The following is a 13,960-nucleotide window of genomic DNA, read 5'->3' as shown; positions in this document are numbered from 1 at the left end:
GGGACTTGCCATGTTTTGTCTGATGTGGTTCCCTTGTCTTAGTTCCAGGTTGGTTTGTGTCTCAGCATCGACATCACGAACAGATGTTGCCCTGTGGAGATGAGCAAGCAGTTAGCAGTCAGTGTCTTGGCTCTGCCACATACAACAGGCACATGCCGACAGACACACAGAGCCAACCTAAATCTTTGTTGTGATGCCAAAAAAGAAAATTGTTCCCAACAGAGAAATTGTTTAGAAATTAAGTATTAAACAACAATTTTGTGTGCATGCAAATCTAAAAAATATGTCAAAAGACATTATGGCTATGGAGCAATCAAATGTGGCAGAGATATGTGTAACTGAAATAAGACACAGGTGGGAGTAGAACGAAGATACAAAAAGCAAGATAATAGCACCGCTACTTATGGTCATCACAACCTTCCCCTCTCGCTCACATACACACAACCCCGCTGAAGTAGTCGGTGGAGATGAAAGCACTGTGTGGGCTGCCCCCCCTCCCATCCATCACCACCCCTCGGCAACTCCCCATTCTCCAATCCCCCCTCCTCTGACCCCCATCCTGCCCACACCGTGGGCTAGACGTGCATTGTGGGGCCGCGTCTATTCAGTCACGTTCCACACACACCGGTTTTTCTGCGCCCTCTTTGACCTGCTCTCTCAGCTGCCTCCGCCAGAGGAGCGAGGGAAGATTATACATCAGAGACCACTTCAGTGGGAGACCATTTACCCGCCCGCCAGCACCAAGCCACAGATCAACAAACACGCCGACGAGCAGATGCAGGAGTACAGTATGCAAGAGAAAAGACGAGAAATATGCAAAACTCATAATAAAACAAAGAGCACGAAAATGTAATCATAAAGGACGTGTAATGAAAAAAAAATCTAAAATTCTAATTCTTTCAGGTGGTTTTCTTCCAAAAAATCAAATACATAATGAGAAAGTAATAAATAAATAAAATAAGTATTAAAAAAAGTAAATCAGCAACAAAACAAAAAAAAGAAGATCCCTTCGCGTGTGAGATCCCTAATAATGTTTTGTATAAATTTGAATTTCTTTAAAGACTGAAACATAGAGCTGTTATTATAGTTATGGTATGAACGCATCTGAGCTTTGGTGAGACAAGTGGCATCTTAACCTACTAACCCAGTGGCCTGCCTGAATTTAAAAGCTGTGAGAAAAATCCTCAAAGAGGTGAAATTACAATGAGGATGTTATGTGAGGTAATTATTACACCCACTGGTCAGATTTGATTTAAAATAAGACTTAATGACTTAGGGTCGACATGTTTGTGAGGCAGGCAGCTGTTAGTGGAGCCAGAGCAGAGAAGAGGTGGGAGACAGAGGGAGAGAGAAGCCTTTAAATAGTCAGAGTGAAGCCTTCGTGCTCGTCAGTGCTGAGAGCAGCAGCAGCAGCAGCAGCACAGAGACTAGGCTCCTCGATCATAGCACAGAAACGCCTCTGAGCCTCGCTGCCGCGCCGCTGGCACGCCACTTTTATTGCCGTGACCCGGGGCCCATTAATCAGCCTGCTGCGGGCCCCTCGGCATGGCTCCTCCCTGCCCCAGCGCTCCCTTCCCCCACAGCCCTCCCCTGCTTCGACAATATCCGCATCTGACGGAGCTGCAACGGTGTGCGTGCGTGGCTACAAGTGCAACGGTGGCGTGCGAGTGCGTGCGAGTGCGTGCAGCCACGTACATGTGCTGCTGCAATTTACACAGAGAAATCACATCACTGCCTGTATATCCTGGAGGGACACATGCACCTCTCTCCGCCTCAAACACGTCTGCAGCGCTCATTGACGCATTAAATATTTATGCGTAAAAATAATCACCCAACACAAACTCAGATAGGCCTCATCAGTGTCGTGCTGCCTTTACGGACATTTCTGCTCAACCGAAACAACCTTCACCGCCAGCAGAGTGGAATCCCTCCATTTGGCACGGATCTGATACTTCCTCTCCAACAAGGGAAATAAAATACAACTTAGAGAGGAAATTATGTGTTCGCGTTCAGGTCAGCACAACTAAAAGACAGTCTGGTGTCTCGTGGCCGGTAGTCATTTCATTTCCATTAAATTAATAACGCTCCAGCTAAGATGAGAGGCTGCACGGGGGCCTCAAGGTCAGGATCAAGTACATGACTGCGCACAGCGCGCACCGCCGGGAATAAGACAATGTGGACGCTTTTGTTTGCATGTGTACACCTCGAAGTGCAGACTAGAAAGTTTTTATAATTGCGCCAAAAGTGCTACATGGGTCAATGTTTGCACCAGCACGGCACAGTTATTGTTAGATGCTATAAAAAGTGCGCAATGGCGCTCGTTATATTCAGCGAGATAGTCGGCCTATGGATTAATTTGAGGGGATTTATAAATGCTGTTCATGTATCATTTACATCACCACCTTAAGTCTAAGAAAGACAGGGCTTTAATACCAATTTAGAATTCAATGAAGTCTGAATGTATAAGAGGCTTTCTCCTGGATGTTGGACAGTTTTAACGCGATGCTGTGAGAATATGATTCTGCACGAGTGTCACGTTATGATTCAGGAGGACGTGGAAAGGAGAGAAGGGGGAGAGATAGTGAAGGAGGAAAAGGCGGCGTGTTGACGCCCATCCCCGCTGCTAAGAATAGTTTGCGCAACAAACAACTCCCGACGGCCGCCCAATCCATCACACTGGTCGGCAGCAGCAGCAGGCAGGGGGAGGAGAGGGGGGGGGAAGGAGAGGGGGGGCGGCAGCAGCGGTCGGAGCTGCGTTTATAAACCAGACCGCTGGAGCGGAGCCCCGACTCGCACCATTAAACAGAAAACCACCGGGTGTTTTTAGCGGAACCTCACATGGCTCTGTGAGGGCCTATTTCGGTGCCGTGCGCTTTTGAGGGAGGAGCGGCAAACAAAGAGAGGAGGAGAGCAATGCATAACGAGAGGGGAAGGGGTGAGAGAGGGAGAGAGGGAGGGAGAGAAAGAAAGAAAAACAAACCCGCTTCTCTCCCTTTTTTCCCCTCGTTTCCTGTTACTGACGACAACGACTTGAACTCACTGTGACCCGCGGTATACGCCTCGGAACAAACACTGGCACCGCTCATCATTTCCTGCAGGACTGAGGCCTCTGTGCTCCGTGCGCACCGATAATAAGCGTGAATGTGTGCGTGTGTTGGACAGACTGGGGGCAAACTGTGGAGCTCGCTAGGTTGATGTGTGCGTCACCACAAGCAGCGTCCTCCCTAAAACATTGATAAATGACCAACTAGAAATGCAGATCCACAGTAAACGAGTCCGCTCGTGTTCGCGGGTCTGCTCGCTACCACAGCGGGGGAACGGGGGTGTGGATAACAGGCAGTGACGGAGCCCTTTCGCTCCACGTCCCTGGGGCTTTGCCAGGCTCTCTGAAGCGCAGAGCTCCGATCAGCTCTAAAAAAAATGCAGTGTGACGCAGGATAATCTCCGCAGCGACGGGGGTGGGGTGGGGATAAACACGGATTAAATGCGGGTGCGCGCACACACACCCTCATATTCACACACACACACACACACACACACACGCCACAGCGAGGCGGTGTGTGCGCGGCCGAGGCTTTGTGCGCACACTGTCGGTGAACGAAATCGGCCAATCTGAGAGAAATGCTTCAAAAGCGCACAAGGAACGTACAAAGTGACTGATTATACAGCCCGAGGGCCACACGCTCACCAACACACAACTGCACGAGAGGAAAACGCGCAAGAGCAATTTTAATTGTTATTGATTATCAGGCCGACGCGTGCCAAGTGGCCCAGCTGATTACCTGAGCGCGAGGACTCGGAGCGCCGCCAGTTGTTTGTCAGTGTGGTTTGTGAAACAACGGAAGTGATGGAACAGGAGGACGGGTGGATGGAGGGAGAGATGGAGAGATGGCGGAGAGGGGGAGAAAAAGAATGGTTGGCCGCTGGTGCAGCGCGCGGAGCTGGAAGGAGCCAACGGCGACTCTTCAGCTGTCACATTATTAGCGACCGAGTTGTAAACAAGGGGCCCCTGCGTCCTCCCGGGCCGCTGCACAGCCGCATGCAAGTCGGTGCACGGTTCAATTCCCCCCCCCCCCCCCTAGGCAGCACGGCCGTCAACAACGGCGGCATTGTGAGACCCCCCCTCCCACTCCCCCCCTCAGTGCTGTCACTAGGGCCCGGGCGGCGGCTGCTGAACTGGCTCTATTCATCCCGGGCCAAATGAGCACTAAATGGCCCTTTATGCCACCAAAGGGCCGGATTGTAATGGGGACGGTGGTGGTGGTGGTGGTTGGGGGGGGGGCACTCATGCACGGGTCGCCCCGCGTTTACCGGAGGTTTCTTGACTTCTCTTTGAAATGCTGGCGTTGCTCTCATGTCCCGACTATTCCCTAATGAAAGCACGTGACACTAAAGGTCTGATCTCCTCATATACCCCCCCCATATTGGTTTGAATGGTCTGTTTGAAGAGGAGGCTTCATTATTTGTGGTGCGTAAAGATGTGAATTAGGTTAAATGGGTGTGAGTTTAAACAGGTGCCGAATCAGTGTGAGGTAAACCACAGCCTTCACACATCTGACATGAGCCGTTTTCAGACATGAGCTCTGCACAATTTGGTTTTCTACTTTCACATGTAAGAAATGCAGCAGGAGATTTTCCGGTCAGATAATTTACAACAAGACAAAAATAGCCGGAGATGCATGTTTGTTTGTTTTTGTTTCCATCACATCTACACTGGCTTCAGCTGTTATGACGAAAATCTTCCTTGACATCTTCGTTGGCGTCGTCTACATGTGTGGCACCACTGTTTCCTGCTGAGATATTTGCTTTCTTTTTGTTTTCAGTCTTCAGTCTGTTGCAAGTTCAAAGCCTCAATAATAAACGTATACTTGCTGTAATTGAATAAACCGGAGGATCTGCTGTATTCTCGCGTGGGGTCCTTAGAACATTAATCCAGATTTTTTTTTTTTTTTTTATTACTATAGGCCGCTGGCTGGAGAAACTAGAGACTCGAGAGTAAATTAGCAGTCGGACATACAGTCCCGCTGAATAAACTCTAAACTCCTGGTGACGCAAATTATGCCAATGACCAATTACCTGAAATATTGCCTGACAACTCCATTCTTCATTAAATTGCAGTTTGAGTGTTCATGTGTGATGGTCTCCAACCCGAGGTCAAGCGCTGTACAGCCAACATGAACTCCGAGATGTGCCATCCAGACACCAGATAACGCATTCCAGCTTTGAAGGCGCTCGCTGTAATAAACTCTATCGCCATCGCCCTGCTGCTGTGCTGCCAAGCGTCTGTGGGATTTCGTCAGAGAGACAGATGCCCGAGGCACCGACATCTAAAAACAAACGAGGAGGCCTGATCGAGACGGAGCCTGGAGAAGCTCCGAGGAGGGAGGCGAGGTGTGTCATCATTACTCTGCTGCTAAATCAATCTTCCGATAGGCCAGAGCGGGGTTAGTAAAGTAAATGCAATCATGGCGAGATTTATATTTTAATTACAGAGCATGTACTCGTATGGTGGCAAGTAACGGCATCAACCAGCAGAACGCATCCAAATGTTGCGCTCGGAGACGGGATTAACCAACACTTTATTTCGGAAGGAGGGGAATTATCGTAAAGTATTCGTGCATAATCAACTGCAGAAGCGACAGCTTTAATATGTCTGACGGTTGCTGGAGTAGAGAATAATGCGATGTGTGAGATGTGGTTCTCCTGGGCCCTCCTGACCGCCTCTGTGTCTGTTAAACAGCACCGGGGGCCGACACATCTCTGCGGGGAAGTGATCCGTGCGCTCCAGACCTCGTCAAAACAAAAAGGTTTGTGGAGCGCAGGGGGAGGGAGGAGGAGGGAGGGAGGCGGGAGGGAAGGGGGGGGGGGGGGGGGGGGGGGGGGGGGGGGGGGGGGGGGGGGGGGGGCGGGCGGTTCTCCCGTTTCATCGCGAGGTCCCGGGAGGCCAGCACGGAGCATAGCTTCAATCAAACCGTGACGTCTCCTCCGGGAGCTGCGCAGCGCCTGGAAAACCGATCTCTCCAGCTCGGCTCTGTGCCGTGCCTCCGCTTTTGTTCACACGCACCTCGCCTCAGCAGCGCAGCGCCGGCAGCGACGAGACTGTTGTTTTATATCCAGGCGAGAGCGAGAGGGGGGAAAAAAAAAAACAAGCACGACAATAAGACAGAACTCGTGTCTCCGAGTGGATGAAAAAAAAAAGCTGAACGCGGCTGTTTCCTTTTGACAAAATCGCCCAGCGTGTTTCCAGAACAAACTCACTGACGAGCTCTCTGCGTAATGTTCCCCGCGCGTGGTTCTTATCGATTCCAGATTAGAAAAGCGGACAAGCTGCAGCTTAATGGGCTTAAAATGGATGCGGTGTGGATGTCCCTGCGCACATCCCCCCCCGGGCACCACGCGGACACAACCACCGTCACACATCACTCAGCGGGACAGATGACCCAGCAGGCCCGGGGGCCGCTGCCGCCTTCAGGTGCACTTCTCACCGAAACTGTGGCTGTAAAACCTGGCTTCTCCTACACATTCACACATCAGCCCCCCCCCCCCACCTGAGCTGACACAGGCCTATCTATTTGAATTATGTGACTTGTCTATATTTGGAGATGTATAGGTGGAACACGTGGTTGGTTGACCCGTTTCCCATTATAAATTAAAATTTAACTGATAAAATAAAACCTTGTTTTGATTGGGGGACCACCCTCGAGCCCCACTTGGACACCTAATGAGCCTGGGGTAATAAAACTGTTTTTGGAAGAAGGGTGAGGAAGAGGAGGGGGGAGAGGGATCAGTATGTCAATCTACGGTAAGCAGCCCTCCCCCTCTGTGTTCCGACACCTGGAGAACAGATCAGCCCCACATTGACTTCGTAGCGCACGGTGGAAAAATGATGCGCAAAACAGTCCGACGGGGCAGACTGCACTATAAATAAACGCGGCCCACACAAAATGTGAAGTATTTGTTTTACGCGCCGGCAGCAACACCACTTGAGGAACATGCTCGATTGCATAAAGATCTGATTTTGTGGTTTTTAAGTAGTTTCTCTTTGCTTCAAAATGTGTGGGTTAAGATGTGAACGGGCGGATTTGGAGACGTGGAGAAGCAGATGATTCTCATGATCTCGCATGTGGATGACCTTCACTTTTGTTTGTATAGAGAAAATCAGCGACCAAAAACGCCAATCAAATTAAACACGGCACAAAAAAAGATCCTTCCACTCATAAAAGTCTGACTAAACCTGAGGTCTGAGTCTCAACACTGCGCTTCGGGAAACTGACACACTACAAAAAGTCCCTCAGTTCGACAAATGCAAATGAAACAAGTCACTCAACCATGCACGACAGCTAATCAGCATATTATTTAGCCGGTTTGTCCCATATTCATCACGTGCATTTTCAAGCGAGGGGTTTTCTTTGATTTTTCATATTCAAATGTATGCCTGAATGCATAAGTGTATTTTACTCTTCCATACCAGCTGAGATCGACGTGTCATTTAAATGAAATTAAGCTTTTATTCTTCCATAAGACCCCCTGAGTAGCTTCCATCCCCCGCCACTTAATCCCCCCTGCTCTGTTCCCTGGAAAGGACGAGGGTCTGCGCTCCCAACCTGGCCGAGCCTCGCGGCCGAGCAGACGCTTATGAGCGATTCTCTGTACTGTATATCCTGTGCGGATTGGCTGCCGGGATTTAAGTGGTCCTTTAGTAGCTGCTTCCCTCACTAAGCTCGTCAATGAGCTGGAGCCAGCCAATATGAGGCACATCGATCGTCCTAAGAGAGCGTTCCCTAATTAGTGCCTGTGTGGCTCCAGGACAGGCAGCAGGCAGGCACGGGGGAGGAAAAGGAAACCTCCCAACGACGTGCGTGCATGGGCCCATTCTCTTGAGATGGAAGAGTGCGCGTCCCGACGATGTCTCGGTTTAAAGCTGCCCGGGAAAGGCAGAGCCACGCAGCTCGCGGATGAGCCTCAGAGAGCCGTTCGGAAAAGACGATTCAGTTTGGAACGCGGCCAATGCGCCTTGCAGCACTGATTTCAATTAAATAGGCAACTTTATAAAAAAAGTGGTTCCTGCTGCTCTCAATGGCTGCAGGGGGAGGGTGACTGCACAAGTGAAGACATATAGATTTTAATATTCATAAAGGCTGAGTCGAAACAAAGGGCGAATTGGAAAAGTGGTTTTAAATGCGTAAAAAGCTCGTCAAGCTGTGAAAGCGGCGAAGAAATAGTCATAATAGAAAACAGTCATACGTTTTTACAGTGTTTTCCTATTAGTAACGAGCCTCGTGTGACACTGTCTTCCTTCAAGAGAGCAGCGCTTATCGGAGTTGCAGGGGAGGGTTGGGGTTGAGGGGGGTCCTAAATGGCGCTACATGGTGCCTCCGTGCGCAAAGGACATTCCCTGCAACGCAAAGCGAGTCACGCAGCGAGACTGCAGGCGAGAGTGGGAGACAACAGCACTGTAGCGCAAAGTCACATCAGAGAACACCTGCAAGACATGAAGTGTGTGTGTGAGAGAGAGAGAGAGAGGGGAGAGGGAGCGAGAGAGAGAGAGAGAGACAGAGACAGAGAGCGAGGGAGAGGTGGCACGGTGCCAGAGTGGTTTCCGTCACCTCGACAAGAAGGTGAGCGGCGCAATCCCGTCTCCTCCACACAAACACCTTCTCCCAAACACCACCTCTGGGACTGATGAGTCGACTGATCAACGTCCACTCTGTCCAAACAAAGCCCCCGCACCTCCCCCGCGAACACACACACACACACGCACTCGGCTGTCACGCACACACACCGCGGGGATGCCCTCCAATTGAACTGAACCGTGTATAAACGGAGCAGCACCGCTCGCTTCCCTTTGGCAGGGCGAGGCTGGATTCCGTAACCTTGTTTAGCGCAGCAGCTCCGTGTGCGCGCACATGCACGCACGCACACACACACACACACACACTCACACTGTCGCCCCAGAGGCACTCCGACACTTCGTCACACAACGGAGTGCGAAACGCCTGAATATTCACCATGGAGGACGGCGCCACTTTCAAGTCCGCTAATCTCTGGGACGTCCTTCTCACCTCGGGCCGGTTGACAGCACAGTCGTAAAAAAAAAAATAAAAAGAGGCCAAGCTCACGGTCGGATCATTATGTGTTTGTGTGCGCGTGTTATTTATCAACCACATGCCACTGCCCCGCCGAAACGCACAAAGACCACCCTATGCGCTATTCTTAGAAGTGGCCGATCCTCTCCGCGTCTCTGCGCACAGCGCCGGGTTATCGCGTTTGGATCATCCAACCCCACAAGACTGTTTTTGATTTAAAAACACCCCCACATAAGGACACCACACACTTTAAAAACCAGCTTGGCTGTTATCGGACTGTTTTTGAAAACCACCACTGTTTGTTTTCTGACCTCATGCACGGGGATTTCACGTTCCACATCGCCATAAACACATGCGCAAGGAAAAACATTTTCCATTTGTCATCGATTGTCTCACCTGGATAATTGGTGCTAGTTCCAGCCGTCGTCCGTGCGCGCCAACTCACGCCTTTTTCCTGTTTTGGCCAAGTTAACTAGGAGGGCAGCGATCCGTGCGTATACGTAGACGAGCCCGATTACGGTCCTGTCTGCTGGATGCAGACAATCCCGGCCAAAGAGAGAAAAACAACTCAAAGTGTCTAACAGGTTATCCACTTGTCACGAAACAAAACAAGCCTAAATATAAAGCTCTCAGTCCTTGTTCTATTGTCTACAGGCAACTCTCATCCATGACGCTGGGTCTCAAGCGGACTTTTTGCTGCTGCAAATGTCACTTGGGTTTCCATAAAGCAACGAAAAAAAAAGATCCTGCGCGGAGAAAACGCGAACGTAAAGAGAAATCCAACAAAAGGGGATCCGTTAACAAAAAGGGTCCTTCAGCGGAGCCAATGCGCTGAGCGGCCCGGGCCCCCTGAAGGATACAGGTGGCGAGGTCGGAGGACTCGCTGAGAAATTAATTCAGCTCGGCCGTACCTCGCAGCAGCGCCATGTTGGGTTTCAGCGGAGCACGCCGTCCTCGGAGAAAGCCCCTTTCTCCCGCTCGCCGTCACTCCATGTCCTCTCCGCAATCCGCGTGTCGTGAGCTTCGCCGGAGGTTATTCCGCGTCGCCGCCTGTCCCGCGTCTTCCTCGAGAAGCGTGTGTGTGTGAGAGAGAGAGAGCGAGAGAGAGAGAAACACCCCGGTCGGAGCCCCCGCGGTTCGCAGCGAGGACGCACGGAGCTGTACGGGGAGTGCCGCACGGAATGGATGAACGCTGCCGAGACCGAGCGACTCGCTCCACTCCCACTCGCGCAGACTCTACCCAGAAGGCCAGTCGGGAGACCGCAATTACCATAAGCCTCCAGCGCACGGCGGTGGCTGCGCGCGCACGCACACACTGAGACACACACATGCAGAGAGGGAGAGAAACACACGCACACACACACACACACACACACACAGACACGAGCTCCACTGAAACACCAAAACAGGAGTAGACGATTCTCCAGCAGCAGAAACCAGGCAGAGAATGAAGCAAAAAAAAAAATGCAGTTATGATAATCACAACATTAATAGTGGAACAATTTATAAGCTTTTAGTCAGATAGAGTAAATTTAATGAAAGAAAAAGAAAATGTTAATAGATTTTGACTAAAGGCAATGTGCACAAATTAGGATGATTTTAAAGTTGAATTCTGGGTAAGAAGGCGCCAAATTAGACGGACAGCATATATAGGACACAAAGATCGAAAGCAGCACCATATTTAGCCAAGTGCACATTATGAATACATGCGATCTGATTTCGGGTTTTTGATCCGTAATGTGCACATGTACGTGAAATGGACAATAACACACACACACATTGATAAACAGGTTAAACAGTTTGAAGAATCTGCTGTAGCCTCCTCATTAGTCCAACACTGGCACTTTTTTAAGCTCCGTATTTCATTCACATTTTTACTATTATAGTGTTGTTTGCATTTTGTCTATAGAATTAAATGTCAGTTTAGTTATTTATTTATTTATTCCCAAGCCAGCAGATAAGGTAAATGTGTGGCGCACGAGTCTCAGAGAGACAGAGAGCGAGTGGGAGAGGCAGCTCACGGCTGGGGCACATCTGTTAAGGCTCCCATGTCAAGTGAAGGAGGAGGAGGCTATGAATATCAAGCCTGAGGTGTGTGCATCATGTGCCTGCGTGTGTGTGTGTGTGTGTGTGTGGGTAAGAGGGAGAGAGAGAGAGAGAGAAAGAGTGATGGAGAGAGAGCAAGGCCAACAGACAGGCAGACAGAGGCAGAGTAGGAAAATGGAAGGTCTGGCTGCAGTCGCCACAGCTGCTGAAAGTAGGAGTTAAACCAGACGGCCGAGCACAAACAAACACAAAGCGCTCACATATGGACGCGTTAAAAAGCAAAGCTCATCTTGGAGGCCTGAAAAGTTACGGGAGACAAGAGGCCCAGAGGAAGCAGGGAGCCGAGAGAGGAGAGGGAGAGTCAGTGAGATGAGAAGAAAGAGGGAAGGAGGGTGGGCGTATTCATGCATGGCACAGAACAAAAACGCCACTTCTTCACTGCAGACTAAACTCTGAGGAAACTATACAGCATGCTTCTCGATTTCTGTAGCGAGGAACTTACGAAAGCCTTCCCTTCAAACGTACATAGATTCAGGGTGAGCGTGTTATTAGCCTCACCCTCTGAGGTGACCACTAAGACCACAGCGTCTAAACCACCAGCTATGTCCTCGTTTAACCAGGTAAATCTGAAAACTGTCACAGCAGAGTTGTCACATCATTTCCGTTCACAACTAAATGCTTAATAATTGGCTTTCAATGTGAAACACACTTTAAGGGGGATGGTATGTGCTTGCCATTGCCATAATCAGTGGGGAAATGCTTTAATATCTTGTTCTTTGTCCTTACTCATTGGGCAAATAATAAAATTGTTTTCAGCAAACATCTGGGAAGAAGTGGGACAAGCCTGTTTACACTTCTCTGTGTTTCCATAGGTTAGATTTACTGGGCACTTAAATAAGCAAGACTGATCAAACAACTGCTTTGTGATTGCAAAGTCAGCTGACAAAATCAAACATAAATACCGGTTAATGGCAACTCTGCTGTCAACTGTATTGACATTTTTAATGAGTGATAACCGAGGAGGTTAGAGGTGGAGAGAGTCGGCTTCTTAACTTTACTGACACTGATCCTCGGCCAGTCTGAGGTCACCGCTCTTCAAAAGCTCAGCGTCCTTCCTGTTTTCAAGAAGTTTAAATTCTGGCTTCATGACGACGGAGAGGCGAATTGGAGGGAAACGTGCTTTTTCTTCCCCCCCCCAACCTGAACATATAGTCTGAGATGGAGGGCCTTCACGTGAGATGCTGACGGATCGGATGGTGTGTAACATATAACGCATGCCATTCAGCGGAGCTTTTATTGAGGTTTCAGGATCGCGGCCTCGTGGATGTGTGCGAAGATTTTTGACATGAGAGGCCCCAACACCAAGAGAAATATGCTGCAATATCCTCAATGAAAAAAGCTTCACTTGTCTGAAACACACAAACGCTCATACAGCCACATAAAGGTTCACATCACTTGCGGATTTCCACAAAACTTAGGGGTAGGATGAGGCATGGGTCAAGAAAGAACCCATTAAAGTTTGGGGCGGATCCACCAATTTCTTATTACTTTCTTTCACATTGGAAAATAAGCCATGTTTTGACATTTTCACATATTTCCCAGGGAATAATAGATGGATCTTGAAGAAAAAGCTGTATTGAGGGAAATCACATCAAGAGCCGCCTTCAGAATAAAACTAAGACTGGATATTTACTGTACATTTCCTATAGAAATTGTATGTGAGAACACAAATGTCTGAATTGGATGCTCTGGAAATTTTCCAGAACTTTCCCAGAAAATTCCCAGCGAGCGAGTCGGTTTGTTGATAATGTTTCTGACATGCGATGGATGTGAAACTAGAAGAATACAAATATCTCAGGATGAAAAAGAGGAGCCATATATGTAGTAAATGCAGACGAAGATGTCAACTTGGAAAGACAACCGGTGTCTATGTGCTGTAAACAAAAAACACTGCTTGATGATGAATTCATACGTCATGTCCGGCCTCATGCGTGCTCTACCCAGGCTTCACCGCTCGTCTGAATGCTCCAGAACACATCTGACGCAGACAATCTCCTGCTGCGTTCTTCATATGTCAAAAGCAAAGTCCTGAAAATGTCTGGACCCAATTTTCCAGGCATGTGGCCGCACAGTAGCACTTGGCACACAAAGAACTGCACTTATTTACCTGTGCTCTCTGCAGCCAAAGCAGCTGACAGATATGCCAGCATGTACTTCCCCTGGACGGACACCACCATCTTTAGCCTTGGCAATGTGAGAGCCATGCTCTACACATTTAGCTACATGGCACCATATGTCTCATTCACGATCCCTGCCCAGATTCTAGCAGGTAGGATCCAACCTGGCAACTGGACTATAAAGAGATCCGATGTGACTCTTTTGAGAACTGTCAGCGGGGAAGTTTTCACATGCACCCCGGTCTAAATCTGATTCTAGACTCCAAACGGTCTGAGAAGCTGCTCTGAGCCATAATTTCCTAAAAACCACCAACACGGCAATGACATGGATTTTGTGACTCTAGATTCAGATTCTAGCATCAGTGGGGTTTAGATTCTATCAGTGGTAGTGCTCCCCCTCAAAGTCACTCTGCTTTTAGTGAATTACAGAACCACTGGTGGCACTGCGGTTGAACTTTGGGTTGAATACCATAAATCCACCCCCCATCCCCCTTTCAGGTCTACATGGCGTCAAGAGAATCAAACTTTGAATGTATCGTTCGGAGCACGAAAGCAATTTGCAAATGCTGAAAATGGCAAACTCCTCTAATCCTCGGGGTCTTTAGCAGGTAAAAACAGCCTCATGCTGATGTCACACACAACTAATAATCA

At 49.2% G+C, this 13,960-nt stretch overlaps 1 protein-coding gene across 4 annotated transcripts in view; it reads right to left on the bottom strand.

Moving 5' to 3' along the window:
- bcor (BCL6 corepressor) overlaps positions 1-10,415 on the bottom strand; it is a 33,712-nt gene extending 23,297 nt beyond the window's left edge. For 2 of the 4 annotated variants that reach the window (XM_034575147.1, XM_034575148.1), the window contains exons 1-2: positions 9,483-10,415; positions 10-91 (exon numbers count right to left, since the gene is read on the bottom strand). In XM_034575147.1, coding sequence (XP_034431038.1) covers positions 10-12 — 3 coding nt within the window. In that variant the 5' untranslated portion in view covers positions 13-91; positions 9,483-10,415. The remainder of the gene's footprint in view (positions 1-9; positions 92-9,482) is intronic. The other 2 variants (XM_034575149.1, XM_034575150.1) reach the window with 1 other exon arrangement.
- Between the last annotated feature and the right edge of the window lie 3,545 nt (positions 10,416-13,960).

This window comes from Hippoglossus hippoglossus, chromosome 21 (genome assembly GCF_009819705.1).
Source record: "Hippoglossus hippoglossus isolate fHipHip1 chromosome 21, fHipHip1.pri, whole genome shotgun sequence".
Classification (NCBI taxonomy): domain Eukaryota; kingdom Metazoa; phylum Chordata; class Actinopteri; order Pleuronectiformes; family Pleuronectidae; genus Hippoglossus; species Hippoglossus hippoglossus.
This window is presented reverse-complemented; position numbering and strand designations above follow the sequence as displayed.